General features: G+C 37.4%; 1 protein-coding gene across 1 annotated transcript in view; it reads left to right on the forward strand.

Annotated features, from left to right (window-relative positions):
• CLASP2 (cytoplasmic linker associated protein 2) overlaps positions 1 to 23,214 on the forward strand; it is a 222,189-nt gene that overhangs the window by 12,432 nt on the left and 186,543 nt on the right. Inside the window, 5 exon segments of the mRNA XM_017892934.1 lie at positions 8,725 to 8,803; positions 16,312 to 16,415; positions 17,857 to 17,948; positions 19,065 to 19,140; positions 21,619 to 21,716. Coding sequence (XP_017748423.1) covers positions 8,725 to 8,803; positions 16,312 to 16,415; positions 17,857 to 17,948; positions 19,065 to 19,140; positions 21,619 to 21,716 — 449 coding nt within the window.

A 23,214-nucleotide genomic window follows, 5' to 3' on the forward strand; every position in this document is an offset into this window, starting at 1 on the left:
AATTTTTCTTGTATATCTTGGGGATAGATTCCTAAGTATATTCTTAAGAGTACACATTTTTCCTGCTTTTTTGAGATAACTGCTTGTCTCATATATGTGTAGTTGAGTCTATTTTGGATTTTCAATTTTGTTTAACAGCTCTATTGATATCTCATTCTATATAATTCACTCATTTGAAGTGTATGTTACATTGATTTTGTAATAGCTACAGGTTTGTGCAACCATCACGACAGTAAATTTTAAAACATTTTCATCACCTCCAAAAGAACTCTGTACCCTTTAGCTATTATCTCACCCTCCATACCCACCCCAACCTAGTCCTAAGCTACCACTATTCTACTTATCTTTATAGATTTGCCTATTGTAGACATTTCTTATAAATTGAACCATATAACGTGTAGCCTCTTGTGACTAGCTTCATTGAATTGTGATATTTTCAAGGTTAATCTGTGTTATAGCATGTATCAGCCATTCCTATTTATGGCTGAGTAAAATTCTATTGTATGCATATACCACATTTTGTTTATCTGTGCATCAGTTGATGGACATGTGGGCTGTTTCCACCTTTAACTATTGTAAATAATGCTGCAGTGAACATTGATGTACAGGTACACATGGCTATATCTGTTTGAGTTCACTTCCTTTGGGTATATACCTAAGAGTGGAATTCCTGGGCCATGTGGTAAATTTATGTTTAACTTTAGAAGGAACTGCCAAACTGTTTTCTTCAATGGCTGCACCATTTTACATTACCACCAGCAGCATATAAGGGTTCCAATCTCTCAGCTACACTTGGGACTACAGGTACATGCCACCATGCCCAGCTAATTTTTGATATTTTTAGTAGAGACGGGTTTCACCTTGTTAGCCAGGATGGTCTCAATCTCCTGACCTCAGGTGATCCACCCACTTTGGCCTCTCAAAGTGCTGGGATTACAGGGGTGAGCCACTGTGCCTGACTGCCATTCGTATATCTTATTTGGAGAAATGCCTATTCAAGTTCTTTGCTCATTTTTGTTTTTTAATAGTTTTTATTTTTTTAGAGCAGTTTTAGGTTCACAGTAAAATTGAGTGAGAGAGACAGATTTCTTATATATCCCCCTGCTTCCGCATAATGCACAGCCTCCCCCACTGGCAGCATTCCCTACCAGAGTGATACATTTGTTATAATTGATGAACCTACATTCACACATCATTATCACTCAAGGTCCACAGTTTACATTAGGGTTCACGCTAAGTGTTGTACATGTTATAGGTTTTGATAAATGCACCTAACATTATAGTATTATGCAGAATAGTTTTATTGCCCTGAAAATCCTCTGTGCTCTGCCTAAAACTTCCTCTTTCCCCAACACCTGGCAATCCTTTTACCATCTCCATAGTTTTGCCTTTTCCAAATGTCATGTAGTTTGACTCCAACAGTATGAAGCCTTTTCAGGCTAACTTCTTTTACTTAGTAGCATACATTTAAGGTTCTTTCATGTCTTATTCATGCCTTGATAGCTCATTTCCTTTTAGTGCTGAATACTATTCCATTGTCTGAATGTACTACATATTTATCCATTCCGCTACTCAGGGACATCTTGGTTGCTTCCAAGTTTTGCCAACTGTGAATAAAGTTGCTTTAAACATGAGTGTGGGCTGGTCATGGTGGCGCATGCCTGTAATCCCAGCCCTTTGGGAGGCCAAGGCGGGTGGATCGCTTGTGTCCAGGAGTTGAAGACCAGCTGGGTCAACGTGGTGAAACCCTATCTCTACAAAAAACAAAAACAAAAAATTTGAGTTTGTAGGTGTTTTGTGGACATTAGTTTTCAACTCCTTTGGCTAAATACCAAGGAACATGAATGATCACTGGATCATATGGGGGAGAGTATATTTAGCTTTATAAGAAACTGCCAAAATAACTGTACCATTTTGCATTCCCACCAGTGGTGAATGAGAGTTCCTCTCCCTACCTTTGTCAGCACTTAGTGTTGTAGGTGAATTGGGTTATGGCCATTTTAATAGGTGTGTAGTGGTATCATAATTTTATTTGCAATTCCTAATGACATATGATGTTGAGAATCTCTTCATGTGCTTATTTGCTGTTTATATATCTTACATCTTTTTTGGTGAGGCACTGTTTGGATCTTTTGCCCATTTTTTGAATTGTTTATTTTCTTGTTGAGTTTTAAGAGTTCTTTGTATATTTTGCATTACAGTCTTTTATCAGATGTGTATTTTGCAAATATTTTCTCCCAGTCTGTGGCTTGTTTTCCCATTCTCTATATATCTTTCATAGAACAGAAGTTTTTAATTTTAGTGAAGTCCAGCTTAACAGTTATTTCTTTCATGGACCATGCCTTTGGTATCATATCTAAAAAGACATTGCCACACCAAGGTCAGTTAGATTTTTTTCTTATGTTATTTTATAGGAGTTTTTTGTTTTACGTTTAGTTTTATGATCCTTTGAGTTAATTTTTGGGGAAGGACGTAAGGTCTGCGTCTAGGTTAATTTTTTTGCATGTGGATCTCAATTGTTGCAATACCGTTTGTTGAAAAGACTATCTTTTCTTCATTATATTGCCTTTGCTTTTTTGTGAGAGATCATTTGACTATATTCATGTGAGTGTATTTCCAGACTTTCTATTCTGTTTGCTCATTTAAAAAAAATGGATTATTTGTCCTTTTACTATTAAGTTGTAAAAGTTCTTATGGATACAAGTCCCTTATCAGATATATGTGTTACAAATATTTTCCCGTATTCTGTTGGTTGTCTTTTCACTTTCTTCATGGTGTTTTTTTGAAGACTAGGTATTTTTAGTTTTGATAAACTCTAATTCTTTTTTTATTTTTTGTTTATGCTTTTTATGTCCTGTCTAAGAAACCATGGCCAATGTCACAATGATTTACCCTATGTTTTCTTCTAATAGCTATGGAGTTTTAGCTGTCACATTTAGGTTTATGATTCATTTTGAGTTAATTTTTATGTATGGTGTGAGGTAGTGGTCCACATTCATTCAGTTGTCCTAGTACCATATGTTGAATCATTCCCCATTGAATGGTCTTGACACCCTTGTTGAAAATCCGTTGCCCATAAAAATGTATGGGTTTATTTCTGGACTCTGCATTCTATTTCATTAATTTATATTTTTCTCCTTGTGCCATTGTCACACTGTCTTGATTACAGAAGCTTTGTAGGATGTTTTGAAATTGGGAAATTTGAGTCTTCCAACTTTTTCAAGCTTGTTTTGACAATTCTGGGCCCCTTGAATTTTCATATGAATTTTAGAATAGGCTTGTTAAATTCTACAGTGAACCCAGTTGGCTATCAGATAAGTATTTTGAAAATATCTTCTCTTAATCTGTGCCTGGATTTTTCATTTTCTTAGCCATGTCTTTTAACAAGCAGAAGTTCTTAGTGAAGTCTGCTTCATCAATTTTTAAAATTTTATGTTGTCTTCAAGAATCTTTTATGTTTTTTTCTTTTATGTTTCTTTTCATGTTGTCTCTAAGAATTAACTTGTGTACTCCAGGTGTAAAGATTTTCTCCTGTGGTTTCTTCTAGTAGTTTTATAGTTTTAGGTTTTAGGTTTATGTCTGATACATTTTTGAGTTGATTTTTGTGAATGATGTGATGTATAGGTTGAGGTTCATTTTTTATTTTGCATATGGATATCCAATTGTAACATCACCATTTATTGCAAAAGTATATTTCTTTCCTTCATTGAATTGCCTTTGCACAGTTGTTGGATATCAATTGACTATATATGTGTATGTCTATTTTTCTACTCCCTCTTCTGTTTCATTCGTCTATATATTTGTTTGTTCTTTTGAGACAGGGTATTACTCTGTTACCCAGGCTGGAGCACAGTGGTACATTCATAGGTCACTACAGCTTCAAACTTTTGGGCTCCAGTGATCCTCTTGCTTCAGCCTCTTGAGTAACTGGTATTACATGCCTGTGCCACCATGGCCAGCTACTTTTTAAAATTTTTTGTAGAGACAGAGTCTCACTATGTTACCCAGGCAGGTCTCCAGCGATCCTCTTGTCTCAGCTTCCAGAAGTACTAGGATTACAGGAATGTGCCTCTGTGCACAGCCCCCACATTGTCTTGATTACTATAGGTTTGTATTAAGTCTTCAAATAAGATAATTGCACTTTAACTTCATTTTTCTTATTCAATATTGATATGAGTATTCTAATTCATTTACCTTTCTATATACATTTCAGGATCAGCTTGTCAATTTCTGCATCAAATTCTACTGGAATTTTGATTGGGATTGCATTCACACAAGAACAATTTGTGGGGTTTCAAATCTTTATAATATTAAGTTGTCCAATTCATGAATTTGATATATATATATCTCCATTTATTCATCTCTTCTTCGATCACTTTCATTAGCATTTTGTGATTTCAGCATGTAGATCTTGGACTTAATTGTTAGAATTATATCTAAGTATTTTGTGATTGTTGTTAGTTTTGTAAATGATACAATATTTTGAAAATTCCCGATTGTTGAGTGCTGCTGTATATGGACACAGTTGATTTTTTTTTTTTTTTTTTTTTGAGACGGAGTTACACTCTTGTCACCCAGGCTAGAGTGCAATAGCGCGATCTCAGCTCACTGTAACCTCTGCCTCCCAGGTTCAAGTGATTTTCCTGCCTCAGCCTCCCTAGTAGCTGAGATTACAGGCACCTGCCACCACACCTGGCTACTTTTTTTGTATTTTTTAGTAGAGACAGAGTTTTACCATGTTGGTCAGGCTGGTCTTGAACTCCTGACCTCGGGTGATCTGCCTGCCTCACCCTCCCAAAGTGCTGGAATTACAGGCATGAGCCACCACGCCTGGCCCACAATTGATTTTTTTATAGTGACCTTTTATCTCATGACTTTACCAAACTCAGTAGACCTAGTATTTGTTTTAGAGTGTCAGTTAGTTTTTAGAGTAATTAAATACATATATTTAATATATTTTAAAGGTTTTTTTTGTTTGTTTGAGACAGTGTCTTGATTTGTTGCCAGGCTGGAGTGCAATGGCACAATCTCAGCTTACTGTAGCCTCTGCCTTCCAAGTTCAAATGATTCTCGTGCCTCAGCCTCCTGAGTAGCTGGGATTACAGTTATGTGCCACCACACCCAGCTAATTTTGTATTTTAGTAGAGATGGGGTTTTGCCATGTTGGCCAGGCTGGTCTCGAACTCCTGACCTCAGGTGATCTTCCGGCTTCCCAAAGTGCTAGAGTTATAGGCACGAGCCACTGTGCCCAGCTTATTTTTAAGGTTTTAAATATTTATTTTAATTTCAACTATTTCCTGTTATTTCTTAGTGTAGATCTAAGTTTTGTCTGCTGTTGTGTATTTTCCCCGAAGATTTTCCCTTAACATTTGTTGTGATACAGGTCTCTTGTAATGAATTCTATCAGATTTTGTTTGTTTGAAAACCTTTTATTTCTCCTTTAGTTTTAAAATAATCTTTTATTTTAACTAGGTATAGAATTAAGCGGACAGCATTCTTTTTTTTTTTTTTGTAGACAATAATCCGTGGTTTGCTTTCTACGGTTTCACTTACCTGTGCGTCAGTTATAGTCCCAAAAGCAGGTAAGTACAATTATAATTTTTTTTTTTTTTTTTTTTTTTTTGAGACGAGTCTGGTCTGTTCTCCCGCTGGAGTGCAGTGGGCCGGCATCTTCGAGCTCATGCCAAAGCTCCCGCCTCCCGCGGTTTTCACGCCATTCTCCTGCCTAGCCTCTCCGAGTGCGTGGGACTAACAGCGGCCCGCCAACCTCGCCCGGGCTGTTTTTGTAATCTTTTAGTAAGAGACGGGTTTCACCCGATTAGCCAGATGGTCTCGATCATTGTCTCTTGAACTTTGATCCGCCCGTCTCGGCCCTTCCAAGTGCTGGGATTACAGGCTTGAGCCACCGTGCCCGGCCCAATATAATATTTTAAGAGAGACGAAACACATGTAACTTTTGTTATAGTATATTGTTATGCTTATTATACTTTATTATTGTTGTTAATCTTTTACTGTGCCTAATTTATAAATTAAACTTTATCATAAGTATATATTTGTAGGAAAAATTATATATAGGACTCAGTACTGTCTGTGGTTTCCGGTGTCCACTGGGGTCTTGGGATGTATTACTTAAACAGATAAGGGGGGACTACTATACTGTAACAGTGTCATTCCATTGTCTCCTTACTCTCATACTTTCTGGCCGGAAGTCTTCTGTACTTGTGTATTTAATGTCTTTTTGTTTTTTCTCATTGACTTTAAGATTTTTCTTTCTTTTAGTTTTAACAGTTTGAATAGGATGTGTCTTGGTGTTTTTTGGAATTTTCTGTTTGAGGGTTCTCTGAGACTCTTAGATGTATGGTTTGATGCCTTTCATTATTTTTACCATATTCTTGGCCATTTTCCCTCCAAGTATTTCTTCTACCTTGTTCTGTCTTCTAGAATTCCTATGACATTATGTTGGACAATTTGATATTATCTCACTGCTCTTGAATGCTTTGTCTCTCCCCTTCCCTTTTTGTTCCTTTTTGTATTTCAAATTGAGTGATTTGTATTAACGTATTTTCAGATTCCCTGATTCTTTCCTTTTCTGTGTCAAATCTTTTGATGAACCCATCAGAGGCGTCTTAATCACTTTTGCCTTCCTTTTAATGCATTTAAAAAATTATTTGCATTTTGAGTCTGCCTTAAAGTTTTCATCTCTCTGCTGGAATTCCTTTTATTCATGCATGTTGTTTGTTCTTTTAACTAGAACATTTACTACATTAATCACAGTTATTTAAATGCTCTGATAATTCCAGCTTTCAGATTATCTATGTATTTTGTTCCATGCTTTATTCTTGATATTGGTTTGTATCCCTCCTTGCTTTTTTGTCTGTCTCATAATGTATGGTTGAAAACTGGACAGTGTTTGAGATGTTTATAACCAAGTTAAATAGTACTTATGCCTGGAAATGACATGCTTTTTTTCTGCTAAGCTTATATATAGTGTGGAGCTATGCAGTCAGTCTAGTCAGGAGTTGAGTTAGGGTTCGATGTTATGATTGCTATAGTTACTTTAATTCGTATTTGCTTCACATTTTTTTGTCACTTGGTTAATTTTATGAAGGGTTTTCCTCAAGTTTCTACTCAACTCTGCACTTTAGGTTTTCCCTGTTTTCTTGTGCTTCATAGAGGATTCTTCTTTGTGTACTTGCCCCTTCCCCACTGGTAGACTGCTGTTGCTTCTTATTTCATGCTTGCCGGTCTGGTTGGGGGAAACAGGGTCATTCTTTGTTTTTCTGGTCCAGCGTCAGTCTTAGGAAGCTTTTTGTCCTGAGTCTTGGGGTAACGCTTTATAAAGACCATGGCTCTCCCCAACTGTATGGGCCCCAGGATGTTTTTCTGCTCCTTCCTCTGGGGTAGAAGGCTTTTTATCTTTTTCTTCTCCTTAACAGCATTGAGTTCTACCTGTGCCTTAGGAGTAACAGTGTTTGATATCCTTCACTGAGGAGCATCAAACTTTTATTTCTTAGCTTCAAACTTTTGTTTCTTACAGGACAAGGGTACTAGGCGCCTTTGTGCCTTTCCAGTATCCTGCTCAGCCCTTAGTCTTAAGAGTGTCCAGTGGAGGTTTGTGGAGAAAGAGCTTGAAAGTAAATGTGAACTGGAGCCTATAAGTGGATATGAATTCTCCTTGTGTCTGTGGCTAGTAGGGATTGTATTTTTATGCTAACCCACACTCAGTTGTAAATAGTTTTGTAAAGTATAACTGCCTTCTTCTTACTCAGTTACATCATGGATTCATTTTCCTCCTGTCCTGTCACATGTGACCTACTGGCTGTGTCCCATGTCTTTGTTTAGATTTCAGGTTAGTTGGTTATTCTCCAGCCTTAGCTTTCTGATGGATTCAAGAACAGTTAGGATTTTGTAGACCCAGTGGGCTTTTTCTTGTTAGAATGAGAGAGATGTTCTTTCTAGTTTCTACATCCCAGACAGAAGATGAAATTCCTCTGTAATTAAAGAGGCTCTTCATTTTTAACTGTTTCATTTAGGAAACATTTCAAAGTTACAAATATAGTTATGCATACCACATAACAACATTGTGGTCGGTGATGGACTGTGTATACATTGGTGGTCCCATAAGATATAATAGAGCTGAAAAATTCCTATTGCCTGGTGATGTCATAGTTGTTACAATGTTGTGCTTGCATCACCTTTTTTATGTTTAGATACACAAATACCGTTATGTTAACAGTTGCCTACAGTATTTTGCACAGTAACATACTGTACAGGTAGTGGCCTAGAAGCAATAGCATATACCATGTAGGTTAGGTTTGTAGTAGGCGATACACTATCTAGGTTTGTGTAAGTGCACTCTGATGTTTGCACAATAACAAAATTACCTAATAATACATTTGCTAGAATTTATCCCTGTCATTAAGTGATGCATGACTATAGAGTCAGTAAACTCCTGTGTAACTTCGTCTAATTTACCAGTTAGCGTTGTACCAAATATGCTTTATTGCGATCTTCCTATTTACACATTATTATTGTTGTTTTTATTGTTGAACCATTTGAGATTAGAGTGCTCCAACCTCATGACTGTTTACCCTTGAATACTTAAATCTCATTTTTTAAAAGTGTAATATATTTATGAAGATCTTTTATATGTCAAAAATTATATGCTGATATTAAAGTATGCATCAGTAATTTATATTCATTAAAATCCCTTTTTATCTGTAGGTATCATTAATGGGATTGGAAATCTTAAGTGCCTTTGTGGACAAATTATCAACACGCTTTAAATCCTATGTAGCAATGGGTAAGTTAACTTTATTTACAATTCTAAATAAGATTTGACATGGTGACTTTTTTCCTTAGTTTTTGTTTAGCAGAAATAGTTCTCTGTAAATTAAAAAAGGTAATTTCTATAATCCCAGCACTTTGGGAGGCTGAGGCGGGCGGATGGCCACAGGTCAGAAGTTGGTCAGAAGTTCAAGACCAGCCTGGCCCAACATGGCAAAACCGCCCATCTCCACTAAAAATACAAAAATTACCCGGGCCGGGCGCGCTGGCGGGTGGCATGTGCATGTAATCCCGGCTACTTGGGAGGCGCTGACGGCAGGAGAATCGCTTGAACCAGGAGGTGAGGTTGCCGTGAGCCGAGATCCGTGCCACCTGCATTCTATCCTGGCGCGCCGTGACAGAGCAACACTCTTTTCAAAAAAAAACAAAAAAAAAAAAATTGCTTTTATGTACCCAGAGATTCAAACTTAGCCATTTCAGTTTACCCAGAGCACAAAGTTTTAAACTTACTTAAGTTTTAAACCTTACTTAAATCACCATTTGGGAAAAAAAAAAAAAAGAAATTTTTTTTACTGGATCTTACTACTATTTTGTGAAATGCCAATTTGTAATATAACTTTACAGTTGCCATGTTTCAGACTATTTGTGGAGAAGGATCCAGTTTCTTCATTGCCAGCATGTTGCAGAACGAGTATTTTATAAAATCATACATCAAAATACAAATTACAGCAAAATTAAATGAAAAAAAAAAAGGGCTCACTTTTTTTATCATTAGATGCACAAACAACATTTCTTTGGTCAAATTGCTTTCAAAAACATTTCTAAGTACCTAAATTTTTCTTATTCATAGACAGTCTGTAGATTGATCCTAGGCTGTTGATCATACTTGAATAGCGGTTACCTTACAGTGTGTTTGTAGTACAGTGTGTAGGAGGATAATGCCCTTTTGTATAGTATTAGGATTACAGAGTTGCTCTTATTTTCTAAACCCAATGACCTTCATGTACCTTTAAGAATGGTTATAGAGTGGTTGATCCTATTATATAGCAGCATTATATACGCAATGATAGAAGGGTAGCCTCCGATATTAGTGATTTTCTTTGCTTTTTCTTTTGTATATTTATTTTATTTTATTTATTTATTTTTTTAGATGTAATTCAGTAGTTTCCTTTTTTTTTTTTATTATTATTTACTTTAAGTTCTAGGGATACATGTGCCATAACGTGCAGGTTTGTACATATGTATACTTATGCCATGTTGGTGTGCTGCACCCATCAACTCGTCAGCACCCATCATTCATCATTTATCATCCTGTATATTCATCCCCAATGCATAAAATAGAGATGGGGCGTTGCTATGTTGCCCCCATGCTCAAGCAGTCCCCTCACCTCGGCTCAACGGCGAATTCCTGGGCTCAAGCAGTCCTCTCACTTGGCCTCCAAAGTCGTTAGCATTATGGCATGAACACACCATACTGGGGGGGGGGGCCAGGGATTTTCTTTTGTGGATTAATTAATGCTTCCTAATATCGGTATATCATACCGCGTACTTTCTGAATGTCTTGGTTAACTTTTTTCTTCTGTTTGGTATGCTACTTACCCTTCTTTATCAGTTTTTTTCTTTTTAATTTTCTAGTTATCTTTTCAACGAAGCATCTGGATGGGGTTTCCTATCTTTATTATTTAGTTTAAATCTAATACCAGGTTCACTTCATCCTTTGTTTTTTTTTTTTTTTTTTTTTTTTTTTTTTACGTTAGTCCTCCACTTAGAACTCTATATGTAGGCCCAGGGATCACTGGCCTCACACCCTGTAATTCCAAACACTTTAGGAGGCTGAGGTAAGGAGGATTGTTGAGGCCAGGAGTTTTGAGACCAGCCACGGCAATAGAGTGAGACCATATTTTACAAAAAAAAAAAAAAAATCAGCAGGCTTAGTGGTCGTGTGCCTGTAGTCTGCTACTCTGGAGACCTGAGATTGGAGGTTGGGCCCAGGATTCAAGGTTACACTGAACTAAGATTGCACCGGGCAGGTACACTGAATAAGATTGCACCACCATGCCCTGGCAGCAGATGAACCTCTGTCTCTTTTAAAAAAAAAAAAAAAAAAAAAAAAAACTATGGTAGATACTGAAAACTGCTCTACAAGCATTTTACTTGTTTGTTTTCTTTCTTTCTGTCTCTCTCTCTCACTGTCCCTGTCTGTCTCTTTATTTTCTTTCTTTTCCTTCTTTTTTCTTTTTTGAGATGGGGTCTTGCTCTGTCACCCAGGCTGGGGTGCAGTTGTATGATCGTGGCTCACTGCAGCCTCAGCCTCCTTAACACCCAAGCGATCCTCCCACCTCAGCCTCCTGAGTAGCTGGGACCACAGATGTGAACCACCATGCCCAGCCTACATTTTCTTGAAATATGTTGAATCAGTGTTTAAAATTGAGAAGTTTTACATGAAAATTCATATTTCTGGCTTGTCTCAAGAAATTGCCTAATGTAGTAACCCTGATCAGAAGTTGCTTTGTAGTTTCTCTCATGTCTAGTTAATGATCTTTCCCATTCATAAAACCTCCTCCACCCCCAAAATCCTCTTGTCTCTTTGGAACTGAGAAAGTTAGGTATAATATGGTAAGGTTGGAATACTGCACTTCTTAAACTGGCTAAGTATCAGCATTTCCCGTGTCTCCTTGGATGTAAACGTTTGTGTTTGTGACTCTTGCCCTATAGTAGCTCCCTGTTATTAATTGCTACAGAGAAAATTGAAACTTAAAAGTAGTTCTAGGTATTATGTATCTCACTTATTTTTCAGACACCAGGAGTACCACATGGGGTTTTACGTCCTGACTACACTCATATTGAGGCAATGGGAATATTGGGACCGGAATTGTAGTTTGACTCCCAACACTGCCCTGCTTTCAGAACTTACTTCTCTAAACCATATATGTTCCTTCTCCACCTCAGTAGACTTTTTCTTTGTAATCTTTAGCAAGTACTTTGTCTCCACTCTAAGCTAATCAGAAACTTGCTCACTCTTCCTAGGCATAGCTGAACTTGTTTATGCCTCTGCTGTGACCTTATTTCTTTTTGAAATCTTCCCCTCTTCTCCGTGGTCCTTTCTTTCCCTTCTAAAAATGTACTTCAGATTTAAGAATCTCAGGAATTTTCAGGTTAACCTCACCCTATGTTGAATTTTTCTTTACTCTGTGATTCTTATACAGTTAAATACTTAATGAATTACATTAACTTGCTTTTGTTGGTTAGTGTTTTTCATTTGTGTTTGTGCAACTAGATGGTACATGTTCATACACTCTTATATATGTATAATTTTTTTCTTTAATCTCCTATTCTTTCTAGTTATCCCTGTGCATTTACTGTTAGTATTGTTTTCACTTTGAATCATAAGTGCTCATCATTGTCCTTAATGAAACTTGAACTTGGTATTACTTTAGGATAATATACAGTGTGGTATAATAGGAAAATTTTATTACAGCTTTGCTATCATTAATTGAATGCCTACTTTTTACCCATTTTTGTCTATTTACCTTTTACCCTTTTACTACTTTACATACATGAAAGATTATCCTGACTTCATTTCTAATTTGTAGAATAGCTCTGCAAGATAGGCAGCATACCTGTATGCTCTTAGAAAGGTACGGAACTGGACTAAGAGTCCCAGGGTTAGCTTTTTGGTTTTATCACTGTTACAGAACTTAGCCAGATCACTTTAGGAGTCTTTCTGTAAAAGGAAGGAGTTGAATTGGATTGTGTCTGGACGGTTTTTTGGTAATCTAACTGCAGATATATATAACTTGATTTGAGAGATAATGTTTAGTTTTGGTGCACTCGGGTTATTAGTTATCATTACAGGTATTTTTAATATTCTTTTACGTTAAAAGTGAGAAGTGTTTTAGGAAGATTGAGATTCATTTTCAGTTTTAGATACAGTTCCAAAAAGAGTATAAGCTCTATTAATGTAATTCTTAAATATATAATCTATATATATGCATGTATTAATAATAGAAAATATTTTAGTTTCCTTTTGTGACCACGTATATTGTGGAAAAATATAATTTTCAAACAAAAAATATACAATTTACATTTAATATTGATCACCAGCCCTGGTTTTATAACTGATTCAGTGAAGGATCTCGTATCTTACAAATTTTGTAAGCTGTTTTAAAATTTTAAGCAGTTATATCCCAAAATGTTATTGTAGAAGGAAAACAAGAATAGTTAGGCTACCCTGTTATCACTTTCGTAGAATGATTTGCATCTTGTACAATGCTAAAAGAAAAAAAAATACTAAGAGTTACGTTTCAGCCTTCTTCCGTGTGTCATTGTCCAAATTCCAGTCTGTGATAGATTGATTCATTTGTTTAACACATTCATATGGAGAGCCTATTGAGTGAAAAATTCTGTTCTGGATACCCAATAAATATTTGTTGAATATTCATCATATTAAATGATAATGATGATGGGCTTGGCACAGGTGCTTTTTCCTTGTTTTACTTCATCCTTTCACTAGTCATGTGAGGTATAGTTCTGTCAGCCTTCCATATTTTACAGACAAGGAAACTTTGAAGTTCAGGGAATTTTCTGTTTTGTAATTAATAACTGGTAGAGTTAGGAATACAATTTTGTTCTGTTTGACTCCAGGGTAGCTTGTGTTAAAAAGCAATCCAGGCCGGGCGCGGTGGCTCAAGCCTGTAATCCCAGCACTTTGGGAGGCCGAGACGGGCGGATCACGAGGTCAGGAGATCGAGACCATCCTGGCTAACACGGTGAAACCCCGTCTCTACTAAAAAAAATACAAAAAACTAGCCGGGCGAGGTGGCGGGCGCCTGTAGTCCCAGCTACTCTGAGGCCGGAGAATGGCGTAAACCCGGGGGGCGGAGCTTGCAGTGAGCTGAGATCCGGCCACTGCACTCCAGCCTGGGCGATAGAGCGAGACTCCGTCTCAAAAAAAAAAAAAAAGCAATCCAGTGCAAAAACAGCATGAATTTCTTGTTTAGATTATTAGCTCTAATACTAATTTTATGTAATGTGAGGCTTTTTGTTTTTGTTTATGTTTCGTAAAATGGTTTTTAATATTGAAGTGAGCCCCTGTTTGGGCTAACATTTGAATTTTCTTGTTGGAGTTAAATTTCACCTCTCAGGAATGAAGGATCTTTTCTTTTTCCATTATTGTTATATGGTTGTTAACATATACACACACACCCAAACACCTCAAATTATAAGTAAATGGAGATGGTTATGACTGTGATCTCACATTGTATAGATATTTATTAATTTATTATTTTTTGAGACAGGGTCTTACTCTGTTGTCCAGATTGGAGTGCAGTGGCATGATCTTAGCTTACTGCAGCCTCTGCCTCCTGGGATCAAGCCATCCTCTCACCTCAGCCTCCCAAGTGCTGGGCTATAGACACGCACCACCACGTTCGGCTAATTTTTACAGTTTTAGTAGAGACGGTATTCCATCGTGTTGGCCAGGCTGATCTCAAACTCCTGGCCTCAAGTGATCCACTTGCCTTGGCCTCCCAAAGTGCTGGGATTACAGGTGTGAGCCACTGCACCCGGCCAGTATAGATTATTTAAAACCTGGTGTCACTACTTGTTGTTTGTGCGACCTTGGATAAGTTATTTAATCCTTCTGTGCCTTCTCTATCAAATGGGCCTACTCTGTTTCATAGGACTGTTGAAAGGATTAAATGAGATAATTCGGTGGTTAGTGCATAATAATATCTAACATTTGTTAAGTGTTTACTATTGTCTTCTGCCTTTCAGAAGCTGTCAGAACCAGAAGCCCATAATGGCAACCTTATAGATGTTGACAAATTCCTCTAGTGTTAACAGTACATCCAAGATGTATGAGAAGAATTTATATTGTTCCTATTGATGAACATTGTCTCATAATTAGACTTATGATTTTTATGTCGAGGACATTGTTTTCTTACACAGTCATTTCTTTGATTAAGCTTAAGGCTTTTGGATGGTATCTTTCCATTTGGTATGTTGCCTTCTCACTCTAGTCATTTGTTTCCCAAAAAGAATGTAATTTCTTTTTTCTTTAACTCTTGTTGTTCATTATTACCTCAGTTTTGGTTATTACATTATAGATAATAGATTGGCTTCAAATTATATACACATTTAATTATATATGTTTATAAATAAACTAGAGAATTATTTCTTTCTTGATCTGATTTCTTTCTCCTTCCTTTGTTTAAACTAGACTTAGTCCTCCGTTGATTCAGAGAAAGAAAAGCTATGTAGTAGTCCCCCATTATCTTCAGGGGCTGTGTTCCAAGACCCCCAGTGGATTCTTGAAGCCTCTGATAGTCCAAACCAGTCCATGACCTGTTAGGAACTGGGCTGCACAGCAGGAGGTGAGTGGCCAGCAAGTGAGCATTGCCACCTGAGCTCTGCCTCCTGTCAGATCAGCCTCAGTATTCGATTCTCATAGGAGCACGAACCCTATTGTGAACTGTGCATATTGAGGGATCTAGATTGTGCACTCTTTGCGGTGCCTGATCCCAAAACCATCCTCCCCGCCCCCTGCCACTGTGGAAAAATTGTCTTCCACAAAACCAATCCCTGATACCAAAAAGACTGGGTACTGCTGCTATACATGTGATGTGTTTTTGATCTGATAACCGAAACAGCTACTAAGTGACTAACAGGCAGGTAATGTAAACAGTGCAGGTATGTTGGACAAAGGAAGGATTCACATCCCATACTGAATGGAGCAGGACAGCCCAAGATTTCATCATACTACTCAGAATGGTGTGCAATTTAAAATGTATGACTTGTTTATTTCTAGAATTCTCCATTTAATATTTTCAGAGCACAGTTGGCCATGGGTAACTGAAATCACAGAAAGTAAAGCTGTGGATAAGGGGGGACTACTGTATAGCTGTAACGTCAAAAGAGAAACAAAGGAAGTGTCCTTGCTTTTGAACATGCAGAAGGATGATAGTGATAGTGATAGTAGGTGACATTTTATAGAAAGTGCTTACTCTGTGCCCTTTACTCTTTGAGTTATGTGTATTATTTTTTAATTTTCAATAATCCTCTGAGATGAGTATTGCTACCCACATTTATGGCTGAGGAAATAGATGAAAGGTATCTAAAAAATAGACATTAGGTCACACACCTAATAAGACCACACTAAATGGTAGTGGTAATTTAAGGGATTACAGGAAGGTAATTTTGACTATGAGATGTTTTTGCCCTATGAACTGACTTTAGAACCTGTTCCCTTTGAGTTCTACTTCCTCCTTGTCCCCTCATCTATACATTCTGTCAGAAAAATAATATTTAGTTTTGCCTGTGTTTTGAACATTATTATAAGGAGATGTCATGCTGCATGTATTCTTGTGAATCTTCTCAGTTATTTTTTTATTGGATTCGTGTGTAAAGAACTTAAACCAATTTCTTTACCTCACAACTCTTCATTTATGGAAACAATTGCTATTTGTAATTTTGAGAAATATAGTTTTTAATGGAAACACTCTTTTACTCCCTCCCCTTCTTTAGTTATTGTAGCTTTAATAGACAGAATGGGAGATGCCAAAGACAAGGTTCGAGATGAAGCTCAGACTCTGATATTGAAGTTAATGGATCAAGTAGCACCACCTATGGTAAGCCTACATTTTAAAATTCAGATTTTGCTAATGGTAATCACAGCAAATCATTAAAGCCACAGCAAGCATGAATGCTGACATTTTAAACAATCATTTGTTGCTAATGCCTTTAAGAAGTCGACATTTAAGATACAGTGTCAATGTTTGACTCTGGTTTTTTGCTCTTATTTTGTACTCTTTAATGCTTTTTTTTAAAGCTAACTAATAGAGTTCAGTGATTTGACAGTATACGGATTATATTATACTTTAGGATTTTTTTTGTTTCTCTTTTTTGTAAATTTTAAAATGTTTGAGAAAGCTTATTTTGAGACCTACTGAATACTATATTGTTCGTTTCTGCAACTCCTACAGAGACCAGTAGAAAATTTTTTCACAAGTGGTTACTCTGTTTTCCCAAATGTTTTATATTTCAGAACTAATTTTTTTTTTTTTTTTTAATATTGTGGTGAGTGTCCTTCCACTCTTGTTTATTCACTTACATTTTAGGTTGTTTTTGGCTTTCTGTGATTACAGACATTACCATAAGGGGCATCCCTTGTACTTCTATCTTTGAACATAAATATAAGTATTTATATAGAATAGCGTTCCAGAGGTATTATTGATGAGTCAGGTTACCCACATTTAAGATTTTTTTTTTTTTTGTAATTTCTTAAGCCACCTTCTTGAAAGTTTGGTAGGGAGAGAGAAATATATTAGTAGAACTGAATACATCTGAGTACAGAAAGAGGATGGCTGTGTATGTTGTGTATTTGAATTTAGTAAAGAGTAAAAGTGGTGTTTCCAAATGTGGAGAAAGAATTGATTGGTACAGTTGGCTTCACATTTGTAAAAGTAAAGTTGGATTTCTTGTTACACCCAAAATAATTGGTTTAAATTATTTGTATAGGTTTATTTATGCTTTTTCTAACAGAAAAGTGTGGTAGGTAGCTATAAAATCGATTGTCCAAATACGTTTCTGTATTTGGATCCAACATTGAAAGGAAAAAAGTCTGAATTATAAAAAGTCCAAAAAAAAAAAAAAAGCCTGTTCCATGTGTGTCTATATTAGTTGCTAGGCGGCAATGTTGGACCACTTAAATACTTACTGGACTACTGGACTTATAATGGTAGCATTGTTATTGAACGTTTCTTATAGAAGAAATCCTGTGTCCTTGGAAATTCTAAGGTTTTCAGTTGTTGGACATGGTTCTTCTGAGAATAAATAAAATCTAAAGTGAAATATGTATAAGTACTAAAATGTGATTAAGGTAATAAAAATGGGTGAGCGCAATTGTGTAGTTTGGCTTGGAAAAAATTGTAAGTAGTGGAGAAATGAACAACAGTCTGATGAAAACGTTCAGTTACCAATAAGGTTGGTAGTAGGATTGGGAAGAAATAAAAGATTATAACATGAATAATTTAGTTTTTTGTTTCACATTTTTACTTTTCTTTCAAATAGTACATTTGGGAGCAGTTGGCTTCTGGTTTTAAACACAAGAATTTTCGATCTCGAGAAGGCGTGTGTCTGTGTCTTATTGAAACCTTAAACATGTGAGTTTTATGATTACTGAAAATAACTGTCTTTTTTTTTTATTTCTCTAAAACTCAGTTCACAAAGTCAAGGAAAGCTATGGTAATAACACATTTAAAATTGTTATTAAAGCATATAACTTTTTATTTGATACCTTTACTGTTCATTTTTTGTGTATGTTATCTTTCATGTTCTTACTTTTTCAGTTATGTCGGTAATAAGTGTTTCTCTTTTTTTCTTTGGTATGTTAATAGTAGCCACCCAAAACAGATGGTCATGGAACTGATATGCTGATAACTTGGTATCTGTTTCTGTTCTGGATCGAATTTGAAATTGTTTTTAATTCAATGATATTTCACATATTATAACCATTTCCCATCCCCACCCTCCCCCAGAGCAGTGTGGGTGGGTACCAGAGTCATAGACCAAGCAAAACTTTCCCCGGTAACTAGACAGTGAGGCTGGTAGCTGTGTGCAGAGTTCTGGCTGCCATAGTTGCCACAGAACTATGACTGATCTGAAAAAGTGCTAGGACTTCTGTTCTTGCTCTGAATTATGTTTTTAGGTTCTATGCAATGTCATAGGTCATATGTAGTAGCTTTCAACTTTTCCTATAGTGCTACTTCCTTTTCTTAACTATATTTTCACTTATTTTCTTTTATTACTTTATAGTCCTTTCTGCCCTCTAGAAGCCTGTAAGTGTACTCAGTCTACACAGCTCTTTGTGCTGGGTTTTGGCTCCCCTGCCATAAGCATAAAGATCTTTTAATTTCCTTATTTCATTGGAATGCATTTATTTGAGACCCAGAGTCTACAAAAATCACAATTTTAAAAGTGAAAACTCTGATTTTCTTAAGTTATTCATAGGTTGCTAGGTTTAAGAGTGCCATTGTTGAACATTTTAATCTATTGGATTATGTGTTGTCTTCACTCTCAGTTGTGATTATTCAAGTTTGCATACCTCACGTTGCTTAGATTATTTTTGCTTATGTCTCATATCCTTCATGTTTTAATGATGTGTGCCCATCCTCTCCACCATATTTGTCTTATTGCTACAGATAAGAAGGTATAAGGATATTTTGTTCACTGTTTATTAAAAACAAATTCTCTTTATTTTTTTCTCAAATTATATTTAGTTTTGGGGCTCAGCCGCTAGTCATCAGCAAGTTGGTACCACATTTGTGTATCCTGTTTGGAGATTCCAACAGTCAGGTAAAATTTTATTTACGTTCAAGCATTGACTGATTTTTTGGCTACCATTTCTTTTCTAGTCCTCTTATTCTGTTTTTAAAAAAGAAGAGAGAAGGTGGAAGGGGTTGCTGAAATGAAGATTTTACCTCATTAAAAAAATCCATCAAAGTTTTTAAAAACATTATATTCATGAAAGTTGCTTATGTTTGTCAGTTGTTTGGCCAGTAGTAAGGACAGATGGGACTTAAAGGTTAGTTCTGAGTGTGAGAGACTGAGTAACAAAGAGCTTAGATTCCCTGCTACAGTCTACCTGTATGTTAATTGTGGGGACAGATTGTCAGCTCCCTTTGGTTATTGCTGAAATGGGCTGCATAACATTTTGCAGTTGTAAGAACCCTACTTAACAGAGAGGATTTATATCAGTGGTATATCAGTTGTTAGAAACTTTTTTATCTGAACTGTCTATACCAGTGGTCCCCAACCTTTTTGGCACCAGGGACTGGTTTTGTGGAAGACAATTTTTCCATGGGAGGGTAGGGATGGTTTCGGGATGAAACTGTTCCACCTCAGGTCATCAGGTATTAGTTAGATTCTCATAAGGAGTGTGCGAGCTAGATCCCCTCGCATGCACAGTTCACAATAGGGTTTGTGCTCCTATGAGAATCTAATGCCGCCTCTGATCTGACAGGAGGTGGAGTTCAGGCGATAAAGCTTGCTTCCCTGTCACTCACCTCCTGTTGCGGTCCTTGAACAGGCTACGAACCCGTATGAGTCCCTGGTCTGGGGCTTGGGAACCCCTGGTCTGTACTATAGGTATAATACAGGAATGTGTTCTGGAGAATTCTACTGTCTCTTCAGTTGCTCTTTCACAATGAGCTGTGCAAGGGAACTGGAGCTACCTTTCAAATTCCTGTATTCAGACCACATTCTTTTTTTTTTTTTCTTTTTAATTGTAGCAAATACAATATAAAATTTACCATTCTAACCGTTTTTAAGTGTAAGTTCAGTGGCATTACATACATTCACATCGTTTTGCAACACCCATCACTGCCATCTAGCTCCGGAACTTCTTCATCCTCCCAGACTGAAACTCTGTACCCGTGAACAGCAGCTCCCCAGTCCCTGGCAGCCCCTCGGTGGCCCCCCATCCCCAGCTCCTGGCAACCACCATTCTCCTTTCTGCCTTTGTGAATTTGACTGTTCTGTGTACCTCACAGAGGTAGAATGATAGAATATTTGTCCTTTTGTGTCTGGCTTGTTTATTTAGCATAATGTCTTCAAGGTACATCCATCTTGTGGCATGTATCAGAATTTCCTTCCCTTCTGTTTTAGGCTGAATAATATTCCGTCGTGTGTATATAGCACATTTTGTTTATCCATTTCTCGGTGGATGGACATTTGGGTTGTTTCCACGTTTGGCTGTTGTAAATAATGCTGCTGTAAATATTAGTGTAAAAAATATCTGTTTGAGTTCAGGCCACATTCTTGAAATGCAGTTTTAATACAGGAAAATACATTAACCATGATCATAATTTGTATTAATATAATTATTGGCAGTTGTTTACATAATCTTACTACAGGTAGGAATCTTTTTTTTTTTTTTGAGACAGAGTTTCGCTCTTGTTGCCCAAGCTGGAGTGCAATGGCGTGATCTTGGCTCACTGCAACCTCCACCTCCCTGGTTCAAACGATTCTCCTGTCTCAGCCTCTCAAGTAGCTGGGATTACAGGCACCTGCCACCACGCCGGGCTACTTTTTTTTATTTTTAGTAGAAACGAGGTTTCACTATGTTAGCCAGGCTGGCCTCCAACTCCTGACCTCAGGTGATCCACCAGCCTTGGTCTCCCAAAGTGCTAGGATTACAGACATGAGCCACCGTGCCTGGCCTACAAATAGATTTTTAAAATTTTTTTATTATTATTTTATTTTATTTTATTTATTTTTTTGAGATGGAGCCTCGCTCTTTGTCATCCAGGCTGGAGGGCAGTGGCACAATCTCGGCTCACTGCAACCTCTACCTCCATGGTTCAAGCAATTCCTCTGCCTCAGCCTCCTGAATAACTGGGATTACAGGCGCATGCCACCACGCCCAGCTAATTATTTTGTATTTTTAGTAGAGGCGGGGTTTCACCATGTTGGCCAGACTGCTCTCAAACTCCTGATGTCAGTCAGTCCACCCTCCTTGGCTTCCCAAAGTGCTGGGATTACAGGCATGAGCCACTGCACCCGGCCACAAATGGATTTTTAAAAATCTTAATAAGTAACTTTTATTGACAAGTTTCTCAAATTTCTGTAAAATCATCTTTTAGTAGTTTTTTCTAGAAGTATCTTGGCAGGCCCTCTTGGGGTTTTACTGATGACAAGCCATATATGCAGGGGTTTAGAGGCATTAAAACCCACTTAGAGCTTCAAGTTGATCTATTAGTGTAATGTTACCTTGAAATGAAGTATTTTATTGTATCATATAAGTTTCTTAAAAAGTTCTGAATTCTTTGACAGGTGAGAGATGCTGCAATATTGGCTGTAGTGGAGATTTATAGACATGTGGGAGAAAAAGTGAGGATGGATCTTTATAAGAGAGGAATTCCCCCTGCTAGGTAAGTCTTGCTAAATTTGGTTCCTTTTTTTCCACCACTAGTTTTAAAAGTTTTCATTTTGTTTATTTTATTTATTTATTTATTTATTTTTTTGAGATGGAGGCTCGCTCTTGTTGCCCAAGCTGGAGTGCAGTGGCGTGATCTCGGCTCAATGCAACCTCTGACTTCTGCGTTCAAGTGATTCTCCTGCCTCAGTCTCCCGAGTAGCTGGGATTACAGGTGCATGCCACCATGCCCGGCTAATTTTTTGTATTTTTAGTAGAGACGGGGTTTTTCCATGTTGGTCAGGCTCGTCTCAAACTCTCAACCTCAGGTGATCCACCCACCTCAGCCTCCCCAAGTGCTGGGATTACAGGCATGAATCACTGCACCTGGCCTATTTTAATTTCTTTTTTTTTTGAGACAGAGTCTTGCTCAGACTGCAGTACAATACCGCGATCTTGGCTCACTGCAGCCTCTGCATCCTGGGCTCAAGTGATTATCCCATCTCAGCCTCCCGAGTAGCTGGAACTACAGGCACACACCACCACACCTGGCAAATTTTTTGCATTTTTAGTTGAGACAGGGTTTCATCATGTTGACCAGGTGGGTCTGGAACTCCTGACCTCAAGTGTTCTGCCTGCCTCAGCTTCCTAAAGTGCTGGGATTAGGCGAGAGCCACTGTACCCAGCCTGTTTATTTTAAATAGGTTCAAATTTTTGAAATTTTTTTTGTTTTGTTTGTTTTTGAGACAAGGTCTGGCTCTGTTGCCTAGGCTGTAGTGCAGTGGTACGATCTCCGCTCACTGCAACCTCCACCTCCCGGGCTGAAGTCATCCTCTCACCTCAGCCTCCCAAGTAGCTGGGATAACAGACATGTGCCACCAAGCCTGACTACTTTCTGTATTTTTTGTAGAGATAGGGTTTCACCATGTTGCCTAGACCAGTCTTGAACTCCTGAGCTCAAGCGATCCTCCCGCCTCTGTCTCCCTGGGATTATGGATGTGAGCCACTGCAGCCAGCAGAAGTGTTTTAAAATTCGAAAGATACAAAAGGATATATATGTTATCACCATTTAAAAAGTTCTTAAGATCCTATAATGTTTTTTGCCATTGTTTCATTATATATTCATTTATTATTTAGTATGTAATTATGTACTATTATCAGGTGATAATAGTCATTATTTGGGAGATGCTTGAGCAAGGATTTACTAAAAATATTAATTCATTCATCAAGTAAATACTTTAAAAGTATGTACTGTTGAAAGGTACCATGCAATTTATTTGATAACAGAAACTGTATGAGAATCAGTTTTTTGTTTTTTTTTTTTTTTTGAAACGGAGTCTCGCTCTGTCGCCCATTCTGGAGTGCAGTGGTGCAATCTCGGCTCACTGCAAGCTCCGCCTCCCGGGTTCACGCCATTTTCCTGCCTCATCCTCCCGAGTAGCTGGGACTACAGGTGCCCACCACCACGCCCGGCTAATTTTTTTGTATTTTTAGTAGAGACGGGGTTTCACCGT

Source organism: Rhinopithecus bieti, unplaced genomic scaffold (genome assembly GCF_001698545.2).
Source record: "Rhinopithecus bieti isolate Rb0 unplaced genomic scaffold, ASM169854v2 scaffold_22039, whole genome shotgun sequence".
Lineage (NCBI taxonomy): Eukaryota > Metazoa > Chordata > Mammalia > Primates > Cercopithecidae > Rhinopithecus > Rhinopithecus bieti.